This window comes from Ailuropoda melanoleuca, chromosome 3 (assembly GCF_002007445.2).
Source record: "Ailuropoda melanoleuca isolate Jingjing chromosome 3, ASM200744v2, whole genome shotgun sequence".
NCBI lineage: Eukaryota > Metazoa > Chordata > Mammalia > Carnivora > Ursidae > Ailuropoda > Ailuropoda melanoleuca.
The window spans coordinates 18,777,151-18,803,297 of record NC_048220.1 but is presented as its reverse complement, the minus strand read 5'-3'; the positions used below and the strand labels follow the sequence as shown (position 1 = coordinate 18,803,297).

Below are 26,147 nucleotides of genomic sequence, written 5' to 3'. Positions count from 1 at the left end.
TAAAGTTTGCGGAGCACTAGGCTGAAGTTTTTAAACACTATATTAAAATGTGGAGAAATCTTGGATTCTTCTTTTTTGACACCCAAGTTTGCTGGGGAAAAAAATACTCAACCGCACCCATAAGATTTCTAGCTTCAGTTTGTTACTGCTGAAAAAAGAAATCAACATTTCTACTGCTCTTAAATAATGACAAAGCCCTTCAGTAAAATCCATCTACCCCACCTGCGAAGGATTTTCCTTTGAAAAATTCCCTTTGGTTGAGAGATTTTAAATGTCAAAAGTTTTACATTTTGAAATAAATAGTAGAATTCCTGGCGTAGTACTCACAGAGCCATGTTGTGGGGGACAAAATAATTTCATTCACATAATACATTTTCTTTAATTACTTTAATATAAAAGACAGCAATGTTCCATATTTCACATAATGTAAAAAAAAGTTTTAAAACCCTCTAAATTTTTAATGAAAATAAATTTATTGAAGGGTAGCAATGACTACAAAATTAATACTACGAAATCATGACTCAAGCCTTTGCATTAACTGTAATATTTGGAGGGTAGGTAGAGAAAATACCGAATAAGAATATGGATGTTTGAAAACTCCATTTTATCCAGCTTGTAACTCTCTGCTAAATCTGGTGCATATTAGATGTATTCAACATTGTTGTAAACACATTCAGCCAAAGTCAAAAATTTAAAACAGTTCTCCACTAATTTTATAACATTGTAAACCACTCTGTTTGCAAAATTAAAACAAAGAATGGCCCAATAAGAATTTCTAAATAAAAGATTCTGCTTTGAAAAAAAAAAAAAAAGAGACCATTAACAGAGAATCAGTGATAGTGACTAGAATAAGAAAACAAGCATTATCAAGAAAGACATATAATTATTCAATATACATTTGTTTGGTTAGATCAAGGGGTAGCATGATCCACAGGCCTGTTTGAAATTCTCACCTAATAATCCTATTTCAATCTACCTGTAAAGTAAAAGCACTGAGTCCACACCACAACAGACATCTTAACAATACTACGAAAGTCAAACCATTATCGGTACGTTGTTTTCTTTACAGCGCACAATTTAAGGACACGTCACAAGAGTACTCACTTTAAAAAATAATGACCAGTGGATACAGTATACACAAAACAGGCACCTCCATTATAATTTTTTTTAATAAATAAAAGCACATTGACAAAAAAAAAGAAGGTAGGCAGCACCTGAAGCCTTTGACATTTGTAACTAAACGCTGGTATCCAAATGGCCTAACTGGTTATGTTTGACTAAGAGGCGCAATAAAGGAGCCACATTTTGACTTTAACATTTTAATTCTAGGAGAGACAAGAGCTCGTCTGGGCTTGCAGTCCTGTCACCTGATGGTGAGTAGCATACCAGTCCTTCAAATGTCCTTATACTTTGGAAAGCAGGCCCGACTCTGGAGCACTCGCCTTAATTAAATTCTGAATTTCCTTGAATTTGGGATGGTCTTTATCTGCCACCAGCTGTAGCAGAACAGCCTCACTCGTAGTCACTATGATGCCGGTTCGAGCAAGACGCTTAAAAAAAAAAAAAAAAAAAAGAAAAATCAAGAAATGAGCATAACAAGGGACACTGTATTACAACAGCAAAAGCTACGGCGGGACACAATAGTGTCCTCTATTAGAACCATGGTCCTTAGCCAGACCATCAAATTCAGTGACAGGGACGGATTTCAAACTAGCCACACTACAAACCCATTATGATTATTCTCGATACTAGTAAGATGGACTAGAAACAAGGAAAAAAACCATGTAGCTAATGTTATGACTTCTATGTTCCAGAGACAGAAGGGAAATCAAGACTATGAGTGTAAAACAACGATTTTTCATTTCTTTTTTCTGTCTCCAAACACCTGACATACAGCAATGTGTGTCCTTCCCATAACAAAGAAATGATGGGTGGTAGGAGAGCCTCCCACAAAGTGGAAGAATGTGCCCCGGGGCCGGTAAGAGAACCACCAGCATTGCCACCACTGTAAACTTCAGAATCACCAAACAAGAGCATAAAATTTAAAGTTTCGCTGAAGATCAAAGAATGTCCTCTCCAAACCACCCTGTGGAATTGTAATAAAGAAGCAAGGACAGAAGTCTCAAGGAAGGAAGGAGGGAAAGCGGAGGGCAAAGAAAACAAAGTCGAGAACAAGCAGGAGAGGAGTAGTAGAGAAGGGAATGAGAGAGAGTTCTGGAGTTAGAGATGTCTTCTCTGGATGTCTCTATTATCAGAAACCATAGGGAAAAAACCGGCCAACTGCCGTCCCAAGAACCATCTGCTGTAAGAACCATGGAAGACGGGCGGTTAGACATAATTCCAAGGCAGGTCAGAGGAAAAGACCAGGATCAGTCACTCCTCATGAAGAAGTCAGGACCAGAGCCAGCACGTCCTCGCAGAGTGAAAGTGAAGTCTTCAGACGCTTATAGATGTGCAGGCCCAACCTTCCCACTGGCAGAGCAAACTTCCTTTTTGTCCCCAAGGACGCAGAAGGGTGAAGCCACAGCCTACTTATCGCAAAGCCAGTGTGGACCTCAGCAGCCTGAGCAGAAGAGCACGGTGAGCAGCTGAAAAGAACGCTCAAGAAAAGACAAGACTGCAGAATTATACAGGAAAGAGGGAGGAAATAAGCAAGTGTGCTGGTACCCTTTATTTTGGGACAAATACCCGAAAGTGAGTTTTTTACAGACTTCTGGAAACTAAACTCCTCCTCCTTTTAGTCCGCTTCTGACTATCTTAGAAATCTCCAGGACTGTGTGCTTGCTTCCCAGAGAAGAGCAGGGGACAATGTAGGACTAGATGCAGCCGCATTCACCGCCGCTCCCACCCTCCCCAGCTGGAGGCCCTGCCGGCCTTCCTCACTGCTCCTGGTTCAACCAGGGGACTCTCGATGAGTCACTCTGAATCTTTTTTTTTTTTTTTTAAAGATTTTATTTATTTATTTGACTGAGAGAGAGACAGCCAGCGAGAGAGGGAACACAAGCAGGGGGAGTGGGAGAGGAAGAAGCAGGCTCATAACGGAAGCCTGATGTGGGGCTCGATCCCATAACGCCGGGATCACGCCCTGAGCCAAAGGCAGACGCTTAATGACTGAGCCACCCAGGTGCCCCAAGTCACTCTAAATCTTAATCACACTTTCAGTGTCTGTGACAGTTGCCTGATACAAGCAAAAGTGCCAAGAGAGGTCAGTTCTCGCTCATCTTTCTAGTTCCTTCGTGAGGCAGGAAGGACAGAGAACTGTTCCCAGGTCTAAGGAAGCAATCAGATGACCCCTGAAAACACCAGCTTTCCCTAGTGCTCCGCTGACCACAATCTGGTTCACTCCAGGCCAACATGGCTCGGTGAGGCTGAGAGTCGGGTCACGTGGCGGAGGTCGGCTGGGACGCTGGAGGCACAGAAACACATCTTAGTCACCTGACACCGACGCAGTATTACATAGCTTCAAGATGGAGACATGGCCAAGGTTGACTGGATTCAAAAACAATCAAGCCAAGAACCTGTGTAAGCAGAAGGAGTGGCTCGGCAACATGCAAAGTTTTTAGAACAGACTCCCCCACCTTCCCACGGTGCCTGCCAGCCCCGAACTGAAAGGTGCCTGAGAAGAAAGAGCAAAGCAGCAGCTTCTGCAGACACGGGCAGGTCTGTGCACACCCACACACGCTATTAGGACACCCGCAGTCCTGCTCCCAAACTCTTTCTTTCCTGGCTGGAAATGAGGCGAAAACGTCAAACTGCAGCGCTTCCACGCACACAGGTCTAGGGCTTCATCAGCTTCCGAAGTTCATCCCCTACATGGACAAAACCAGTCCAACAAGGTCGAAGGAAAAGCTTACTCTGACCCACAAACCTCAAAATGCAAGGGTGCAAAGTCATGAGAGCTTCAGAAAGGGCAAAGGGGAAAAAAAAACCCTCGGGGTGCCTGGGTGGCGCAGTCGTTAAGTGTCTGCCTTTGGCTCAGGGCGTGATTCCAGTGTTCTCGGATCGAGCCCCACATCAGGCTCCTCCGCTGGGAGCCTGTTTCTTCCTCTCCCACTCCCCCTGCTTGTGTTCCCTCTCTGGCTGGCTGTCTCTCTCTCTGTCAAATAAATAAATAAAATCTTTAAACAAAAAAAAAAAACAAACCCTAAGCCCAGTAAATTTCCAACCCCCCCGCCCCACAAGTCCAAGGGTATCAAGTTCCAGAGAGGGTTTCATTCTCTTTTATTCTGCATTTACTCTACAATTCCTAGTTGAAAGAAACAATGCCTGACACATGGTCGGAGCTCAAAACATGCTGTTGAAGAAAGCACACACCACAAACCCTGGCACCGAAGTTTCAATAACAGTAACCATAAATCTTATTAGTATAACAATCTCAGCAGGCAGTATGGGTAGTCTCAGGAATTCCTCGAGTAGCTGTGTTCTAAAGCAACAGGGAAGGGGAGCTGGCCGGATTGCTCTTTAACCTTCAAAGTCCTGTAGTAAAAGAAAAAAGACCTAACATTTCTCCCAGTAAGTTACGTACAGATTACAACACCTCCATAGAAAACTAAGAGAAAAATCTGCAACGTGGGTGGCATGCCTCCCCCATCACCACCTGACCAGCTTCTTTCTTGTGACTTTGCAACCTCCGTGCTTGAACCCCCGGCAATGCCAGCTGCCCTGCCTCTTCCGAAGCCACCCAGACCGTAGTCCCTCCTTGGCACCCGAGAACTTCTCAGGACTGGTCCCTGCCGGGTCTGAGAAGCTGACATAATGCTTCTACATTTCGGATGAGACTAACCGCATGGACACAATGAATAATCATCACAATGAAATAAATGCAGCAGCTAACATTTGAGCGTTTTCTGTGTCGGGCGCTACACTGAGTGCCGTCAACACGTTAGCTCATTTAATCCTTACCAAATCCTCCCTTGTCATGGCTTTTACTGTTCCCACTTCCCCAGTAAGAGATCTGAGGCATGTGTACGACGTAACTTGTCCCTGGACATAGGTTAACAGAACGCCAGACCTGCATTCAAACCCGTATTACCCCTCCAGTGTCTGGACCCCTGATCACTAACATTAGACTACTTCTTAATGAGCGGCCGATGGTAAACAGGTTGACCATGTTTTCACTCCCAGTCTTATGAGAAGACAAAAGTGCCAACAATCATAATTTTCTGTAATAAATGCCATAATAAAGACATGTCTCAAAAACTTAATTTGAATGGAGGACAAAAGTCCTTGCAATTTCTTTATAAGCAAGATTATCGCTATTTTTGGATGTTTTTAGTTTTCCGCTTCCGTGGAGACACTTCAAAGTTCTGGACCTCAGCCTCCCTAGAAAAGGGAAATGAGAAACTGCTGCTCCCAGCTCCTCACTTGCCTCTGCACCGGCCCTCTGCACTGAATTTTCTCCCTTCTTGTCTTTGTCTTGTCTTTCTTCCCTCAACACCCTTGGAAACACTCTTAGCTAAAGAAATGACTTTGCAATCCACCAGAGAAAGTGGTTCATAGGCCAGCTGGGGCCTGAACACTGGAGGATCTCAATGATAATGACAAAAAAATCTGTATTTCCCATTCTCAATAAAAATCATGAGTTAAAGAACATGCCAACTCAATCCACATGGACATGACTCTAAAATCACAGAACTAGAATCAAAGATGAGAGAGAACAGTCCACAATATGGAGTGACTGTTTCAAAGGATTATATGGTAGTTTGCTTTTCAACAGTCTTGGAAGAGAAAATGCTTACGGAAGAGTACTGTTAAGCAACACTGACAAAACACCTCTGATTCCCTGACTCTGTTCCACCCTGACCCTTTGGGGCAGATGCCAAGAAACACTACGTGTGAGTGGTGTCCACAGGCAGTGACACACCTCCCGTGCCCAGAAATTCAAGTCTGAGGCTGAACCAGGCTGAGGCCCACCATGCCCTAGGGTTGGGCTGAGTTAAACCGAGGTGGGCAGTTTCTCATTTGCAAATTTCTCAGTGATTCAGATTAAGCTTACTAGACTGCCTCTTACAAGTTCATCCATCAAACTATAGCAAAGTTATGAGGAAAAATGTATGAAAGCTTTTGGTGTCACTAGAAATCTAGATCTGAAGAGACAGAAGATATAAGACAAGACTGAGTGTCAAGACCTCAAAGGTCGGTCAGTGCACCATCAAGACTCTGGAAGTCGATGAGTCTGATATTGTCAGAAGAACCTCAAGTTGAAGATGTCAATCTTTCATTGCTATGAAGTATTCATGATTCTTCAGATTAATTGGGACAAGTTCATAAATTATTTATTTTCAAGCAGGACAATTACCTCGAGAGCAAACATCCGGTCCATCATGCTCCTCGATGAGGTGGCATCAGCAACAATATGAACCTCAATACCTCGGCCAACTAGCTCCAGAGCTGTTTGCTGGATGCACACGTGAGTCTAGGAGGAAAATTAAAAATCCTATGTAATAACGCAGTCACACATTTTACAAACGTGCGACAACACGGTAAGGCAGGAAAAGCACCACCGCTCTTACGAACTTGTCCTACAACTGGTTTTGCCTCTAACTTGCTAGGTGGTCCTGAAAACAAATAGCATCTCAGGCTTTGGTTTCCTCACTGTAAAGTCAGAAATTGGATTACATCAAGCTTACTCATACTGGGATCCTCAAATGTATTCTTCGAGCTCTGTGAGAATTTTTTTTTAAAAAAGATTTTCATCTGTCATCTGGATGACCTTCACAGGGCTGACTACTACCACTCCGTTTTGATGCCACTCGAGGTTGGGTTTATTTCTGAACTCACTCTGAGTGCCTAACATGAAGAATGAGTCAGCAGTAGTGCAGACGGAGAAACAAGTAGAAAAACTAAGTTGGTACAAGGACCCAGTAGTAAAGGTAGGCCAAGTTAAAAATAACAAGTGGCAAAGGCAAAAAATATCCAGTATACGACACAAGCAGAAGTATTATATAGATCCCATCTTTGTTGGTACTAACTTGTAACAATTCATTAGCAGAGAATACAGAGCAAAACCATGCCTGACAACAGCTCCGTTATATAAGCAATGAAAGTACATTTCAATGCTACCAGGATGCCAACCTTATGTGCACGTGACGAGTGAGCTTTGGAGAATTATCAACTGACATGTCACTAAAATTGGCACTGGAGGACTGTTCAAAGTTGATTTTGATTAGGCACGAGGTCTAATAATGATGAATGAGCAAAAAAAGTGCCCGAGTCAGCAACGGGACTTGGCATGACATGTTTTTATAAACAGGCTCCCTCTATATTATCATTATTGAAGTCAAAATACAAAAATATTTAACGCACATCCAAACCTAAGGCTGCATCTTTCTACTCTTAAAACCTACTGTATAAAACCTACCATCAACACTTCATAGGTATATTTAATTAATACTATTTGGATTTCATTGTTTTTATAGTTTTCTTCATAATTTTTAAATTTAATTCAATAGCTATTTAAATGCTATCAATACATATGAATATTCATATGCAAAAGACCAGATCAAACAAAAAAACATTTTAATCAGCATGAGGAATCCATGAGTATTTTTTTCCTTTAAAAGGGTATGTAAGTGATTCAAGTGTGAAGGACAATGAGCTACACGACTCCTAAGGTTTTTCTACAACAAAAATATGAACAAGGTGAAATCCTACAACACATAAACAAAAATAACATCTCCGATGAAAATGTGCCCCAAAAGTAGTAGTTAGAAGCAAAGCCCAAGAATCGATCAGCCTAGATTCACATCCAACTCCATCCCTTAACCAGCTACGTGCCCCAAGAAGTTGTACAGCATCTGTGTTTTAGTTTCCTCACCTGTAACAGAGGGAGACCGAAAGTATTCAACTGGCTCAGAAAGTCCCTGGGAGTGCTGAATGAAGAGCTACAGATTACCGTCATGCAAACAGTCAACACTTCAACACTCCTATCACCTACCACCTCGTCTATACATAAAATTGCCCTGTCGAAATACCCGGGTTTTCTACAAATGGTATTGCATCCCGAACGTGACAACAGGCACTTACTTCTACTCCAAACAACACGACACTCCTGACTCCAGGGATCTCGGCTAACGCTGCTTCTACTTCGGGTATCACCATTGAGAACCTGGTCTTCGGAAGGACCAGTTTTACACCTGTTAGATCAATTTCTTGAACGGTGCTTCCAAGACCTTTAGGGTACTGTTCCGTTACAATAACTGGAATTCCTAACATCCGGGCCCCTTGTAACTGGAAAAAACAAACAAGAAACAAAGACAATTAGCGATCTACATATCCGTAAACATATAAATGTGTATCACGCTTCAGGGAACTGGAAAAAATAAACAAGCAAACGTACCAATCTTTGTCCCACACTAATAATATCCCCAAAATACTTGATGGCTGGTCTGAATCGTTCCTGCATATCACAGCAGAAAAACACAGTGCTTGAAGGTGTAAGATTTCCCAGGGTGGTGAGCTGAGGAAAAAAGAAAAAAGAATGATTTAGCACTCGTTATACAACGACATTTATTTTCAGTGGAGGTCAATAAAAGAGAAAAGTGTTCCCACTGTTTGACCCAGTAAGTCAATTTCTACAACTATTATCCAAAAGAAGTGATCCAAATTACAGAAAAAAAAAAGTTATCCACAGAGATGTTGACTGAATTGCTTTTAATAGTGAAAATGAGAAATAAACCAAGGACCAACAATACAGAAATGACTTCACAAATTTTAACATATTCCTGTGATAAAACATTTTTCAGAGAACTAAAATAATATATGCAAATAAGTTTTCAAAAATATTTGAAGCATCTACAAAGAAATCCACATGATCTAATGTTAATTTTAATAAGAGAGCACAGTTCAACAGTATTTCAATCATGGAAAAATATAAATAGAAGGTAGAAGCAGGGGCGCCTGGGTGACACAGCGGTTGAGCGTCTGCCTTCGGCTCAGGGCATGATCCCGGCATTCTGGGATCGAGCCCCACATCAGGCTCCTCTGCTATGAGCCTGCTTTCTTCCTCTCCCACTCCCCCTGCTTGTGTTCCCTCTCTCGCTGGCTGTCTCTATCTCTGTCGAATAAATAAATAAAATCTTTAAAAAAAAAAAAAGGTAGAAGCAACTATATGAAAGTATTAACAAGTAGTTACACAGTTATGGGTGCTGGTAATATTTTTTCTTTATACTTTTCTTACCTTCTTCAAATGCTATTTAAAAACCTTTCCTAAATGTTATTTAAAAATACGCATTGCTTTTATAATTAGAAAAAAATGTTATGATAGTAAACAACTTAAGTTTGATGATGGCACTGCTTACAAGTACGAAAAGTAACCCTGAAAATAATCTGTAACCGAGACAATGGAATATAAAACTGAAAAAACAGAAACAAATCCAGAATTGCTGCTATCATCAAGACAGAAAAATTAAGACACTGTTCTCAGGAATAACTTCTGAGAGTTCAAAAAAGAAATGCAATGAAATGATGCCAAACACATCACCACTGTTTAATGGACAGACATAAATTGGACATCTGCATTCTTCAACGTATTCATCACCATCAGGAAATTAATAACTAAGGTTAAAAACAGCTTTACATTAACTGCCACAGTTGCTCTATAGTAAGAACTTGGGCCCAGCATGAGTCTACAAAAAAATGAAAAACACTGGTGAATGCTGAGAATTTAATGTCACTCATGGATTCTTAAAGGTCCACGATGCTTTTCTTCTTCCTTCTCAAATTGCAAGCACTGCAGAGGAAGCAGTCCAGTCCTGAATGAACCCATACCCCTCCTCTTACTGGCCAGCCCTTAGATCTCCCCTCTGATTTTCCCATTTTGCCCTAAAACCACCCATGGATAATAGCTGTTAATAATTTTCTAGAGCAACCCAGGCCCCAATTACATGATGCTGGCTTCCCCACCAGCCTGGCCCTAGACCCTCCGTGCAGAGCCTACCACTGCACAGGGCGTACTCTCAGGAAACAGTTTAAGTGAATCATTAAATGGAATCTTTTATCCTTCCAGTGCATTTGTACTTCCTTATCTATGTGCTGGTCTGAGGAACTCTGGCACCAATCTTCCTTCGGTATTAACTCTACAGACCAGGTTCATAGCAGAATGGGCGTGCCATCTGTCATTCTAACTCTATGCATAGAGTTTTCCTACTTTGCCAATAAAGGATGATTAAAATAAATATTCAAGCATCTTAAATTATATATTCTATCTCTGTTTTCTCCCTTAAATTTTTAATGCAAGTATCATTTTCCAAAGCAGTGAGCATGATGTATATATAAGTCCCTAGGACACAATTTTTAAAACCAGTCACTATTTATGAATATGTATTTTAAATTCTCCATAAAAATTAAATTTTGGATCAAAGGGCCCAAAGTCTAACAGGGTCCCTAGACACCCACAATGTGTTTAGGGCCCACGACGGAATGCAGTTTACCTGCAACTGGTCTGTTTCAAATGATAGCAATGCAACTCAGCCATTCTCGTCATTCCACAGCAGTGAAAGCAGTAGGCAGGCAAAGTAAACCAAAGTCACTGTGCCGGATGGCCAAGCGTTATCATACTCAGAGCTCATAGCTGCTCTATCTCCAGCTCGCAGATCTCACCTCAGATAACCGACAAACTCTGTATATATTCCTAACAAGTTCAGTCGTCCTGACCCAAAACTCACAGAAGGTTATAAACAGCAATTCAGAAAGGAAGCTGCTGGAGATAGGCAAACTGGTATCAGCAAGAAATGATAGATGGCAGAGAAAAGACTCAAAAATACACTAAGAGCAGATCAAAACTCAGCAAGTTCCACACCCAGACTTCTGGTGGAGGAGTACGTATATAACTTATAAATTGGGACACATCATTTTAGCACACTAAGAAAATGTTAAATTATATCATACTTCAGGACTACAATATTAAAATGGCCACAGTATTTAACATTGGGATAATAAAGGAATAAAGCCTTATCTACCCAGAAACCCTACATATTCAGAGTTGTGGTCTCCTGGGATTTCTGTTCCTACCTCCCTTCAGCTGTGAGGTCTCCTCTTCTGGGCAGGGGGCCACAGCAGATATATGTCATAGTAGACACAGACTGAGGATGGCAGAAAATGCAGCCATAAAATCCTCACCACCCTGCAAACCCTTCTAGTATAGGAACTCACCTATTAACCTTCAGCAAACAGAGGAACCACAGAGATAATGTGACAAGGCATGTTTTTGTGCAGAGATGACTGGTTATAATTTAGTGAATCAAAAATGCCCGGATACCCTCCTCTCAGTAAGTCAGAGTTTAACTCCTGACATCCCTTTGGACGTGGGCTGCATGAAGTAATTTGCTTCCTCCGAGTAGAATATAGAAGGGGTCGGGTGACTTGACAGCGGAAAAACCTGCAGACACTGCCTCAGCCAGGTGATCAAAACCGAGATAATCAGTGAGGCCACATTCATAGTATACAGTCTTGAACAAACGTGACGAGAACGACCTTCACGATCTGCGTCTCAGAATCCCACAAGACCATTTGAAGCATGAGAAAAACATCCGATAAACCAAAACTGAGGTACATTCTACCAAAATATCTGACCAGTACTCCTCAAAACTGTCAATGCCATCAAAAACGTATATACAAGTCTGAAAAACTGTCATTGCCCAGGGGAGCCTAGGAAGACATGACAACTGAACGTAATTAGTATCCAAGAATGGGTTAGGGAAGAGAAAAATGGCACTTGGGAAAAACTCGTGAAATCTGAATAAAGTGTAGAGCTCAGAGAATCTTATGTACCAATGCTGGTTCCTTGGCTGTGACAAGCATTGTGCCCAGCAATGTAAGATGTCAGCCAGGCAGAAACAAGTACAAGTATCAGGAACTCTCTGGGCTATCTCTGCAACTTTGCTGTTAAGTCTAACACTATGGTAAAACTAAAAGCTTATTTAAAAAAATTAAAAAAAAAAAAAAAGAGGTATCCCTATGCTATGGTAGTTGGGGAAAAAATACGCTACTTTATGAATAAGTTGCATACTTGATAAGCCAGAAAGGAGGCTTTGAGGCTACAATAAAAAGGAGGGAAAATAAAAACAAAACAAAAAACCACCCTGAAAAACTCAAACCATTTCCAACCAACCCCCCACTCCATCCACATTAATTCAAATAAGTTATTAATTACACACTGACTGTAAAATCCGGGGACTTCTTAATTTGACTCATGAATTTCTCTTAAACCAAAACCATGCTGCTCAGACACAAGCTGGAACGGCAAGATAGCAAATTAAAAGTGCACTTGACCAAATGCCGTCACAAGGAAAATACAGCAATTACAGATCATCGCATATTCAAGAAGCATGAAAAAAATCACGTATAAAAATATGTGTGTGGGGCGCCTGGGTGGCTCAGTCGTTAAGCGTCTGCCTTCGGCTCAGGGCGTGATCCCAGGATTCTGGGATCAAGCCCCGCATCGGGCTCCATGGGAGTCTGCTTCTTCCTCTCCCACTCCCCCTGCTTGTGTTCCCTCTCTCGCTGGCTGTCTCTCTAATAAATAAATAAAATCTTTAAAAAAAAAAGTGGGTGCATACATACACACCTTCATATACCTATGTATCTACAAACATCTCTATACATACACACACACACACAGATAATACATATTTCAATAAACATATTTAAATACAAAAAAAACTGATCAGAGCCAACAGCCTCCTCAAACAATGGTTTCGGAGATCAATTTCAAGTACAAATTTTTCTCCACTTTCTTAAAAAAAAAATGCCATAGTTGGATCTGACCTTAGATTTCACAGTCAAAAGACTTTTCATCCCCAAGTCCCATTATTACAGTTACCATGACAGTATCCTCTCCTCTTCACTACCACCTGTGTTCTGACCATTTTCTGACAATGGCTGTCCATCTGCAGGGAACCTGTCCCTCCTCTGCTACGTGCCCCTGGTTACTCAGGACAGGCACACACAGAGAAGCTGGCCTTCCTCAGTGATGCTCTCTCCGTGCCCCGGTTCATGGTGAGTGTTATATGTCGAATTCTGTCCTCAAAATTCTATGTTGAATTCCTAACCCTCAGGACCTGAGAGAGCAACCTTATTTGGAAACAGAATCACTGAAAAATAATTAGTCAAGACGAGGTCATACTGGAGCAGGGTGAGTGCCTAAACCAACATGAGTAGCATCCTTATAAAAAGAGGCAATTTGGACAGAGAAGGGCAGAGATGAAGGTGATGGGTCTACAAGCCAAGCAATGCCAAAGATCGCCAGCAAACCACCGAGAGCCGGGAAAGCAGCACGGAAAAGATTCTCCCTCACAGTCCTTGAAGGAGTCAACCCCGACTGCTGGCCTGCACAACTGTGCGGAAATAGATCTCTGTTGTATAAGCCACTCAGTGTGTGGTACTTAGTTATAACAGCCTTCTAGTGTGAACTACTACAGTGAGTAAACTGTGTATCTCTAGGAATGATTCAAGTTTGCAACTGTAAATGGGATGTGTTCAAAACTGTGGTAGTCCATGAGAGTCACAAGATACACATGATGTGCTGGGGAGAGAGTCCAGAAGGGACCGTCGGGTATCATTACCGCACTCAGAAGTGTTTGCAAGGAAACGTGATTACCACAGCTACAGTGAGGCCTGGCTGCAACATGGACTCCCTTAAAACAGAGTTTTATGATGTGATTCTCCCGGGGTTACAAGGCTCCCTACACCGCAGAGCCGTGGGCGTTAGGATCTGAGACCAAATCTCAATTTCCCTAAATTCAATTACATGAAATCAGACAAATCATTTACATTTTCAAACAGCAGTGTCTCAATCTGTAACAAAGCAACAAAACAGCATCTGCCTCAGAGGGCTACTTCAAGGATTCCACGGGCTTCATGTGATCAATCAATAAATTCATAGTTCCTACTCTCACACACAGCTGATTCACAGGGAGCCTCCACAAGGGGAAAAAAGCATAGTGCTTTGCTTAGTAATCCAAAATGTTAAATTTTTTGAAAGTCACAAACACACACAGACCACACACACACACTCCCATCGAACCAGTGGGGGAGAGACAAACCACATCCCTCACGATCCAGCTGTTTCCTCTCAGTGCCCTGACACTGTTCACCTCCCAGAGATCTGTCCCGCCCGCTTCTCTGTTCTGTTTCGGTGCGTTATTATCTATCTGCTCCTCCTACGTGCTCTCACAGTCAAGGTTTCATAATCAAAACTCACCACCTTCAAACCAGCAAGCCCAAGGGGGTACAGATTCCTTTGCTTCATCTTCCCAAACCCGGTCTTCCCTCCCTTCCCACCATGAACTCTGGAGTCTCTTCTAGCTAGTAAATGTCCACTGATAGTAATAATAATGGTAGTAATAAACCTCTAAGAAAGTGAAAGCTGGAGGCAAATCCCTTCCCAATGAACCATCTCAGGAAAGGTCAAAATAACCTTCCCAGGGAAGCCCTTATCTTCTGCCCACACAAAGCTGCCAGAGCCTTCCCTCCTACGTACAGAGGCAAAATGGCCTCACTGGCATCCTCCTCTTCATGTCCACTTCTTCCTCTCTCCTGTTTGGGCTCTGCCTTCCATGGTGACAAGCTGGAAAATACACTGGTGGTGGTAGGATATCAAATATACAGGAGTTTTCAGGGCTGAATGTTTCCATTAGTAAAAACTTGGGAAATACCTTTGGAAAAATTAAAACCTGTATGTTATAAAAACGACCTAAATTCCCGCCGTTTAATCCTCTCATTTACATTTCTTCCTCTGCGTCTCAAAATGCCTCAGACTTCAAGCATTCTGACAAAGCAGAAGACACATACACCATGCTGGAAACATGAACTGTCTTCAGCTACCTGAGCTGTCAGCAGACACCCGGTCACTGCAACAGATTATTCCAGAGAACAAGACACTCAGAAGCCCACTACTGACAACGGGGGTCTCAAAGACCAGTCCCCACAGAATGGCTAACCGACCACGGGTGCACACAGTAGGACACAGGTAACCACTGTGTTTCACAAGGTCATGGCAGTAAGTCAGAACAAGCACGCAAGCAAAGCCACTCCCCTATGTAAATTCAGAAGATACTCTAGAACATACAGTATGTGAGCCTGGGCCCTAGAGGCTCTATGGTCCACGTTCAAGGAAATAACAAGCTACATTACTTAAGCAGTGGACTAAATGTGGCCAAACTTATGCTCTCTGTCTCTGCCTCTGGGAGAGAGGGCCTCACCGATGGGCTCACGGATGGGCCATCTTGAGCCTCCCTAAGTGACAGGGATTCCAGAGAACAATGAACACCAGCAAAACAAGTGATATTACAAGCTCAAGTTTGTGGCCTGCTCTCTATTCTGCTTGATATTTTCATTAAGCATGAAAACAGAAGATGAATGCTATAGTCGGCTATGAGGGAGGACCTTCCCAAGCTCGGATGGCTCCACCATTACCAGAGAACCTTGGGCAATTCCCTCTACGTTCTGCTCTTCCGCAACATGAGAGTTAGGTTATCAGGTAAGGAACAAGAATGGGGTCTTATCCATGTTTGGATTCATTGTGCCAGGCACTTAAAGCTGCCACTCAAATGTTTCTGTGATGACCTCTATGGTCTCATTCAGCTATGAAATGTACATGTCTCTAGGATTATACAGCTAGGTCCCAAAAACACATAATAAAGTGTTCATGAAAAGAATAACCTTCCCTTTTACTTCTGAGTATATACACATGTAAGTACACATATGTGTGTGTGCTGATACATATATATACTCATATACATACAAATGGGTATCAGAATAGCTTTATGGATATATATGGAGTGTGTAGCCTTCCACATCTATTTTTATGGCTGGAGGAGGCACAGGGCCAAAGAAGTCAAAGTATTATGATCACTAAAAGGAGATAATATAAAGAAAAATATTGTCACAAACTTTAAAATACATAAAGTGTTATATAACAGACACTTAAGAACTCTTGGGCTATTTAGTGAGATATAAATAATATTTTTTATAAGATGGAACAGAGTTGTGCTATTATTAAAATTATCATTTTAAACATCACCACCAAAAAAATGCTATCTCCTATACCAAGCAAAATATTTCAAAAGCCACAAGTGACCTGAATTTTTATGCCTTTTGAGAATATACAGGACATTTCAGGTATACACATATACATTATTAATTTCCAGAATGTTAAAAAAGAGTTGGCAGACCCGGGGCTTGAATTTTTCAAAATAAAAAAATTGATCTTGGGGGGAAAAAACAAACTTAGAGATGTGGGGTGGGGGGTCGCTAGTTTGGCATACCATCTTATTAGGTAATAGCCCACCTTACCTCCCAACCACTAGAGGAAATGCATCACAAAGAAGTCTGCATCCTCAGCTCAGCTCCAGACCTCCTCAGTTAGAATTTGGATTCTGGCCCTTATTAATGGATCTGTCAAAGGTGCATCCAACTTCTTGAGTATTTTGGCAACAATAACCTAGATACACTGACAAGGAAGGCTGCAGAGAGGTGTCAGCCATGAAAACTCTTGAAGACAAAAATTGGGGGGTAGTAAACACCTACCAACCACAATTCTCACAATTCTCTGTATGGACAACAGGGCAAATTCTGGGGTATCAGAGATCATTACTTTAGGATCCCCACAGGCGTAAACAGCGGAATCTCATAGCCTTTGTCCTCTGAACACGGGAAATTTATCCAGGTAAAAATATCTGCTTTGGAAGCTTCTGGCATGGGTGCTGGGGTGATAAGAAACAAAACCGATTCTGCAGTTAGCTGTGCACAGCTGGGTGAAAAAAAAATCGAGAGAATAATCTTAAGAATATGACACATTAAAAAAAAAGAATATGACACTTGAATATTAAAATGCCTTCTAAGCCTGATTCCCACATTGCAGTTTGGTCTTCCGAAGAAATGGCTTTATCAGTTTCTCAACGAAAGAAAAATTGTTGATAGTGTAGTACCTAAAATATACCTTATGCTCTTTCTTTCCAAAAATAAAAATCCCCCAGCGAATCCTCTGAGCGTAAAAAGGACACGAGACAGGCCCGCATAGTTATTAGTGCATGGCTTTAAAAAAAAAAAAAATTTTAAAGCTATAAAATAATCCTCAGGTGTAACAACTTTCTCAGCTAGCACCACCGGAAAATCCTGGTGTAGCCAGAGTTGGGTAATTAACAAGGTATTACAGTCCTGGAGTCAAATGACTTTTTCAACGGAGGCAACGCATATATAATCAAGGGAATCAGTAGCCAGTTACCAGGAAGGGGCTACGCAAATGGTTATCTCACTTAAGGTTAAGAGAGGCTTAAGCTCCAGGACCTGAAAGCTGGGGAGAGGAGCGGGGAAACGTCTGACTCCTGAAGTTTGTGTTTCCGCAAGTGGTAAACAGAACTCTGGGTAACAAACCCTGAGGCCAATACTCCGCATCAACTCTCTACCCCACTGGGCAGCACTCCCACAGAAAATTACAGCTAGTACCGCACAGCCCTTCGGTTACGCAGGCGGCTGGACTTGCTCCTGGCACACAAAGCGGATGCGGTAGAGGACCACACACGTGGGGGCGTTCTCGCGTGCCCGGACGCGCTGGGGGGCCCACGCCCCCGCTTCGGGCGAGGACAGCTGGTGACCGTCACCTTCGGACTGGCCCATTCGCTGGGCCGTCCCCGAGGACTGCGATCGCGGCGCAGCCCTTCCAAGCCAGCGAGGCGCGCAGGGCCCGGCGCCAGGGCGGCGCGGGGCACCTGAGGAGCGCGGCGGGGGCGGAGACAGGGACGCGCGCGGACCGGGAACCGCGGCGGGGCGCGCGGCCCTCCCGCGGGACCCACCTGGATCTGAAGCGGCACGAGGCCGGACCTTGCAACGCTCGCTCACCGCGAAGCCCTTGGGCAGGTCCACGTACTGGCCCCACTCCTCGGCGAAGAGCTGTACCACGAATTTGCGGTGCATGTCGATCTGGTCGCCGTACAGGCTGAGGAACTTCTGGATGAGCAGCTCGTAGCCTGCGCCGTGCGGCACGGACGAGGGCCGCGCGAAGACCGAGAAGCAGAAGAGCACGGGGACCGTGCCCGACGGCGCCCCCGCGCCGCCGCTGTTGGGGAGCGCNGCGCCTGCGCCCGCCGCCGGGACCGCCCCCTCCAACCTGGACCTGGCTGGGCGGCCCCGGGGCGCGTCTAGTGCGCGGCGGAGGCCTGTGGTCCCAACTTCCCCCGCGCTCCGCACACCTTCGAACGAGCGCTGTTCGCGGGGAGTTTACGTTGTGCCTGGGGACCCGGCTGGATCTACTGGGATGGGTTACCTGTTGGCCTTGTGGGGACAGGCGGTCAGTCCTCTTCGAGGGTGGCGGCAGTAATGTCGAAACCAGTAGGTCAGACTGATAGAGACCTTGAGAAGAGCCGCAGAATTTAATGTTTCCTTAGGAGGGTCATCCGAGGCCCAGAATTTCATGTTTTTTCAGTCCCACGGAACACATTATCTCTAGTAATGAATTTGAGGTCTTGGCCTCCCTTTATCTCAACCCAATTTCAGGGAGAACTTGGATTGGGAATTGCAAAATATAAAGAGGCTTATGAGTAAAAATCGAGACTTTGTATTCAAACTGAACATTTCTGTTTTTTAAGTCAGTTAAAGGGATCACCTTTAAATAAAGTAATCCCCTGCCTTAGGAACACTGTAAAGCACTACATACAATTAACTGGAATTAGAGAAGCATACACTATGAACAAAGTTTCCTTAACATCAGGTCCTGGATCAAGATAGGCTCATGCGTCTAAACACATTTTAGGTATTGGGGGTTTCCTCCTCTTGGAATGCACTAACTTTTAAGTCAGGGTTTCTCAGACGGCGCTGTTGACATTTGGAAAGCAGACTACTTTTTCACGGGTGTGGGGGGGCAGCTATCTTGTGTATTTGTAGGATGTTTAGCCGCATTCCTGGCCTCTACCTGCTAGATACCAGTCTTCACAATCAAAAACGTTTCCAGACATTGCCAAACATCCCCCAGGGGGCAAATTTGCTCCCAGTTGCAAACTACTGCTTTCACTTAACGCTAAGACCTCCGTTTGGCCTTTATTGCTCGCTTGTACCCAAACTACTAAAAATAGTCTGTTTTCTAGTTTCTCTTCAAACTCGGAGAGATTCCATTAAAAACTCTTATTGTCTGAACCCATCAGACCCAAAATGATATTAATGCAGCTACCACTCCAGTGCAAGGTCTTCCATATGCAGATGTGAAAATCTGTGCTAATAAGAGTGACAATTGGAAAACTCCACTGATGCTCTAGGAAAAAAATGAGGAAAAGGTAATTGACAAAAGCTCAGTATGAAAGCCAGAGGCCTTTTCGGTAGCGCTGAAAGAGGCTCTCAATTCTGCAGTAGGAAGACAGGGAATGCTGAGGACCAAGAGTAGGACTCAACATTAAGAGTAGCAGAGCTCCAAAGAAGGTTAAATTCTGAAACAGTGCCTATTTTCTATGCCAAGGCCAGAGCCCTGGTTGGAAATGGGACCATGACGCAAGAGATCGGGTTGATGATGCCCCAAATTAGGAGTGTCATCAGATTCCTTAATGACACATTCCTCCATTTTTTTTTATGACAATGCACAGGCTTGTCCTCAGCAAGACATGAACTCCCCCAGGATGTTCCCCCCACTTTTTCTCCTGGTACCTAGTCCCATAACATTGCCTTAAGTAACATCAAAACTAGGCCACAAATGTACTGGGCCTAATAAGGGACTATATCCCAAAACAATAGTAGAATCCAAAGGAAGAGCTAAGAGATTATGTGTGTCACTGGATTATGAGGGTGCCTGATCAAAGATGTGGAGCAAAACTTTATCAGTTAAGAAACACCCTACCAACATAGAGGTTTTAACACCCTGGTAAAGCTTTGGAGTGATAGACCGAGTACGGTGTGTCTAGGGTAGCTCCTACATGGGCCATACATTTACATTCTCACCCCAAAGCTGTGTTAACTGTTTTTCCCTCTGTCATACTCTGGAGAGACATAAACTGGCTGGACATACTGCAGAATATCACATTTGTCCACTCTATTGATAACATCATGCTAATTGGACAAGGTGAACAAAGAGTAACTGTGGAAGGCCTTGGTAAAGCACAAAAACTCCAGAAGAGAGAGAGAACCTCTTAGAAGTTTTAAGGGTCCACAACATTAGCAAAATTTTAGGGCCCAGTGGCCTAGGGCATGCCAAGACATTCCCTTCAAAGCACAGGACAAATTACTACTTCCTGCCCTGGCACTTCCCACCATGAAGAAGGAAGCACAGTGCCTAGAATGCCTCTTCAGATCACACAGACAGCATCTGCCACCAGTGAGAATACTACTACTCATTCTGTGTGACATGAAATGCTGCCAACTTTGAGTGGGGCCTGGCAGTAGAAGTGGTTTTGCAGTAGACCCAGGTAGCAGTGCAGATAGCCCTACCTCCCAGGCCACATAACCCGAAAATCCTATAGTATTGGAAATAACAGTAGTAAAAAAGATTCCATTAAATTGATGGTAAGAACCACAATCCAGACACCATCAGTTTGGGAACACAGTCATGCTATCTGCAGCCAAAATTTCTACCGTTCCAATAGTACAACAAGTAACCATCAGATGGAACAGCCCACCTTGCGCAGATTTCTTTCAGATCCACCAAGACTTGAGGTTAAAAAGGCCCAGAAGAAATCCATAGAAAGTTGGAAGTGCTATGTATGGGATCAAGAACAAGCAAGACTGAACAGACAGATCAAATGATTAAATGTGTCAGCTAGCCTAGATACCCTCGTTATCCACCACTGTCCTAACAGTACTTTCCTTCAGGACACATGGGGCTCCATTATCACTAGTTGATGGGAGCTAAAAGATTTGAGCTTGGTTCACAAATGCATTGGCTTAATATCTTGGTGCAAGCCAAGGAATGAGGAGAAATCCTCCCCATGGGCAAAGGTTGGGCAGTGATTTGGTCATCTAGTTTTCATGGAAAGAGAGGTTACCTGAGCTGGGCCAAAAAAATATACAGAATCGTGGGCAAAGGCAGATGGCTTAGCAAGCTAATCAGGACCCTGGAAAAAGAATGACTGGAAGATCAGGAACAAGGAGATCTGGGATACTGACATGAAAATGTTCATATGGGAAGGAGCACCAAGTGTGACAATTTTCACATTGCGTGGTAATGCTTACTCAAGGGGATCCACTAGAGGAGAGACATTAGACCAGCAGGAAGATCACCAGGACATAAAAAGGAGTCTTTCTACTCCACGATAAAATGGCAACCCAATTAAAGTGGGAGAAAAGATCTGAATAAGCACTACACAGAAAAAGATGAACGAATGTCCAAGTACATGAGAAAGGGCTTCACATCACTAGTTGTCAGAAAAACACAAATTAAATAAACATAAAAATTCTAGTTCACACCCACTAAAATAGTTAAAATTAAAGAGACAATACAACAATATGGAACTAGAATTTTTATACACTATAGCGGGTGTATAAAATGGCACAACCATTTTAGAAAAATAGACACGGCAGCTTTTTACATAGTTAAACATGCATCTGTCTTTATCCACAAAATATCAATCCAAAGAATTTATGCAAGAGACGCTAAAACCTATGTCCACAAAGACTTATACACAAATATTCATGGAAGCTCCATTTATGATATCTCAAAACTGGAAATAACCCAAATTCCAGTTGGGTTTGATAAAGTGTTGGTGATATATTCACACGGTGGAATACTACAAGAAATAAAAAAACAATGACTATCTCATACACAGAACAACATAGATGAATCTGGAAAAAAAGAAAAAAAAAAAACATGAAGCCAGACACAAAAGAGTATATATTGTGTGATTCCATTCAAATGAAGTTCAAAAAAAAAGATAAAATTAACTTCTGTGATAGAAATAAGAACAATGGTAGCTTACGGGAGGATTTCGAAGATTAGAAGTGATCACAGAATTTTCTGCATTGGCGGAAATATTCTGCATTTCATTTGAGTTTATTTAATTAGAATCCACCTGCGCATTTTACCATACATAAATTTTTACCCTAAAATAAAAAATTCAATCCAATGTCTTATGTTAATTATTTCTCTGATCCTAATTTCTACCACTCAGCCCTCTACTCCAGCCCCACTGACCTCTTGTCATTCCTCATCCTTTGTACTTGCTATTCTTTCTGCCTGAGAGCTATTCCGTTCCCAGATAGCTGCTATCTGAGTTTTAAATAAATCTATGTGAGTTCCTGCTGCTGCCTTGAATATAGGTCTATGTTCACATATGAAGCTCAATCAAAGAGGTCCACCCTTATTTTCTTACATAAAATAGATCACTTACCATGATCACAATCTATATCCATTTCCTGCTTCACTTTTCTTGTCTTTCTTAACACTTATCCCCATTTGTATATATAGTGACAGCAGAGACTTGTTTCCATTATTTCCTGCTTGTATCACAACCCCTAGAACACTGCCTGGCACATAGTAGACACTCTGCAAATAGGGTGAAGGGCTGTTCCGGTGAATATATCTTAACGTTAACTGTACTGAAAAGTCCAACGTATATTCAGTCAAAGGTACTATTAGGGGAATGCTTTGTCTACATTGTAAATTAATCCTGGGACAGCTATGATTAGAGGATTACCCAGAAGGCTCCAAACAAGATTATCTGACTCCATTTGCGTTTCCTGAAAACTTTGTGATAGGGAAAGCAAAGAAAGTCAAGTATCACACAGCTTTTACACGCTTCTCCATGGGGAGTTCTGACAATTTTCTGCAAAGGAAAGGAAAGATGTCAAGATGTCATTTCCTACATAGATGCAATGTGGCACAATGAAATGATGTGAAGACCTACCAGATAACTTTAAGAACCGGAGGAGACCTTAAGATCATCTACTAGAGACACTCTAGCAGAAACTTATTGCTAGGATTTATTATTATTTTATTATAACATCACCAAAAATCTTACAGTTGATTGCTGGCACATGCAGCTGGGACTCTCTCCCATAACGTTATTCAAACTCATATTAATATCAAATTCAATTGCTTGAATTTCCCATCTACTCAATCAACGAATACTGTACACTTAGGATTCCGTGGTGAACAAGAAAGATAATAAATATTCTTACAGAGCTCCTTGCTGTGTGGAGCTGACAGTCTACTGGGGTAGGTAGACGATAAACACATAAACAAATAAATGACCTAAATAACTCTGGGTAGCAAAAAGGCTATGAAGAAAATGTCATACACCATAGCTGAGAGTGGTAGGATACAGGATACCTTAAATAAATTGTCTGCCATCTACTTTCTTGGAAGGCAGCATTTAACCTGTGATCTGAGTGGTAGGAAAAAGTACTCCAGAGGGAAGGACATGTACACAGGCTCTGAAAGTGTAACCAGCCTCCTGTGTTTGAGGAAGGGTGTGGTTGGAACACAGTGAATTCCATGAGACAAGATACGTGATCAATGGGTATAAGTACATAAAGAATTTGGGTCTATTTTGAGTAAAATGTTTTAATCAGGGAAATGGCATGAACTGATTTATGATTTAATAAAACCTCATCTTAGTACTATGTGGGAAATTGAACATAGAGGGTCAAAAGCAGAGACAAGGAAAAGAAAAGCAGAGATGAGGAGACCTGCTAGGTTGGCTGTTAGAGTCATACAGGCAAGAGCGGATGGCCGATTGCTCCGGAGTGGTGGTTCTCAGCCAGGGGTGATTCTGTCCCCAGGGCATATTTGGCAATGCCTGGAGACAAAAACAGCAGCACAGAATAGACAACTATATCCAATACTGCGCAGAGATCAAGCAGAATGAGAATGTGCAGAGAATATGGGGACATCAAGTCTTGGTGATTTTGACAAGGGCAGTTCCAGGGCAAGATGGGGGATAAGAGCCTGGTTTTATTGAGTTCAAAGAGACAATTGGTAGTGAGACACGAGTCAATCAATTCATTAGATTAAGAGGGACAGGGTGCCTGGGTGCCTCAGTGGGTTAAGTGTCTGCCTTCCGCTCAGGTCATGATCCTGGAATCCTGGGATCAAGCCCCACATCGGGCTCCTTGCTCAGCGGGGAGTCTGATTCTCCCTCTGCCTGCTGCTCTCCCTGCTTCTGCTCCTTCCCTTTCTCTCTCTCTGACAAATAAAGAAATAAAATCTTTAAAAAAAGGCATAAAAAGAGAGGGACAGGTGTTTAGGGGAATTTCCTTAAGGACAGGAAATGCTAGAGACATTAGATTATCATTATACACTGGTGAGAATTAAGCAGAAGAAAGGGAGAGATTTTTTTTTTTTTAAAGATTTTATTTATTTATTTGACAGAGATAGAGACAGCCAGTGAGAGAGGGAACACAAGCAGGGGGAGTGGGAAAGGAAGAAGCAGGCTCACAGCAGAGGAGCCTGATGTGGGGCTCGATCCCATAATGCCGGGATCACGCCCTGAGCCGAAGGCAGATGCTTAACCGCTGTGCCACCCAGGCGCCCCAAGGGAGAGATTTATAATGCTGTAGGAGAGAAGATAATTGAAGGAGCACAGTCCTTGAAAAGGACAGAATCCAGAGCACAGAAGCAGGGTTGTGCTTCTTGTGGGAATGGAGATCCTTGTTCTACTGAGAGTGAAAGGTGGAGAATTTGGGTAAACATCCTGGCAGGTTAATAAACTGGAATAAGAACATAAGGGAGTCTATTTTCTTTTTCATGATATATAATTGTGCATATGACTCTTAAATATCTATTATCCTTATTTCTTGGTATAATTTAGATATAGGTTATTATACTAAAGGCAGTCATACTTTTGGCCTGGTCTGGTATTCCTAACTCTGTCTTTTCTTATTCTCTCTTCAAAGGACATACTTCGGGAGTCACATATCTATTTCAACACATTCCTTTCACCATGACTGTCTTTCGAAGATAGAAAGGTGTTTATAATTTGTTCTGTTTTGTATTTCAGAACTTCCTGATCTCCTCAGGAAGTTTCTGTCCAATGTGGTGTCTGGTTCATTTTCCAATAAAGGGGCTCCTGGAGTGGACAGGAAAAAGTGAAATTATAAATGTTCCAGAATTTCCATTATCTCCAAAATTTATCTTAAGATCTTAAAGTCAGACAACCTAATACAGTTCAGCCACATGGCCGAAGTCATAAGCTGCATGGCTTTAGTTTCCAAAGTTCAGTTATGTCTCCTTTGGAACTCTTAATCTCCTTTTTGCTCCTCACCACTGCTCTACTGTGGCTGGACAGACACACTTCTGGGATTTGCCATTCTTTGACAAAAAAAGTTCATAGAGCATTTCAGGTCAGCATAGCATTTAGCCCCCACATCTTCCCTCCTGATGAGCTGAAGGAAGCAGCCCTGCTCCTACCAAAGGCTCCTCTTGGGCCCTGGATCCTATGACTCTCAGAGACTTCTATTCTGCAATTATCCCCAACCCTGTTCTGTGTAAACAAATTCCTCCCTCTCTCCTGGCCCTTTCTCACTGGATATGAGTTTTTTAAGTGAGGAGATAATAAATTAACTCTTTTCCTCATCTTCTTCTAAAAATAGGGTCCCATTTCTCTTGTGTCAATTGAAAAACTTCTTGGAAAAGGTGACTCCACTTGTCTTCCCATTTATTCCCTCACTCACCCCACTATGGCTTCTGCCTTCCTCTGTTTAGTCTAACTGCTCTTGTCAAGGTCATCAGTGAGCTTCTTCCTGCAGGTCTCATGGCTGTGCCTACGGCGAAGGACCATGTTTGCACTCGGAACTTATTGGACTTTTCAAGCATATGCAACACATCTCTCATCACTCTCTGCTTTGTGAAATCTTTTTAGGTGGTAACTGCCATTACTTAGCATACCCCTGGTTTTCCTACTCACTGACTGCCTTCATCAGACTTTTTTTTTTTTTAAGATTTTATTTATTTATTTGACAGAGACAGCCAGCAAGAGAGGGAACACAAGCAGGGGGAGTGGGAGAGAAAGAAGTAGGCTCCTAGTGGAGGAGCCTGATGTGGGGCTCGATCCCAGAACGCCAGGATCACGCCCTGAGCCAAAGGCAGACGCTTAACGACTGCGCCACCCAGGGGCCCCTTTCATCAGACTTTTTAAAATCTTGTTGTCCTCCGATTATCTGACTTCTAAATGTTAGCACACACCAGACATCAGTCTTGATTCCTCTTTTTGTCTCTCAGCACACTTTCCCTGATT

The 26,147-nt window shown here is 42.7% G+C and overlaps 1 protein-coding gene across 1 annotated transcript; it reads right to left on the bottom strand.

Moving 5' to 3' along the window:
• Nucleotides 1–376: 376 nt before the first annotated feature.
• Nucleotides 377–25,691, bottom strand: ISOC1 (isochorismatase domain containing 1). Its single transcript, XM_034655730.1, is given in 8 exon segments — nt 377–1,550; nt 6,299–6,415; nt 8,026–8,229; nt 8,339–8,458; nt 17,793–17,813; nt 17,815–18,201; nt 23,629–23,711; nt 25,622–25,691. Coding segments are annotated over 8 exon segments (1,149 nt in total). The 3' UTR covers nt 377–1,403.
• Nucleotides 25,692–26,147: the final 456 nt, after the last annotated feature.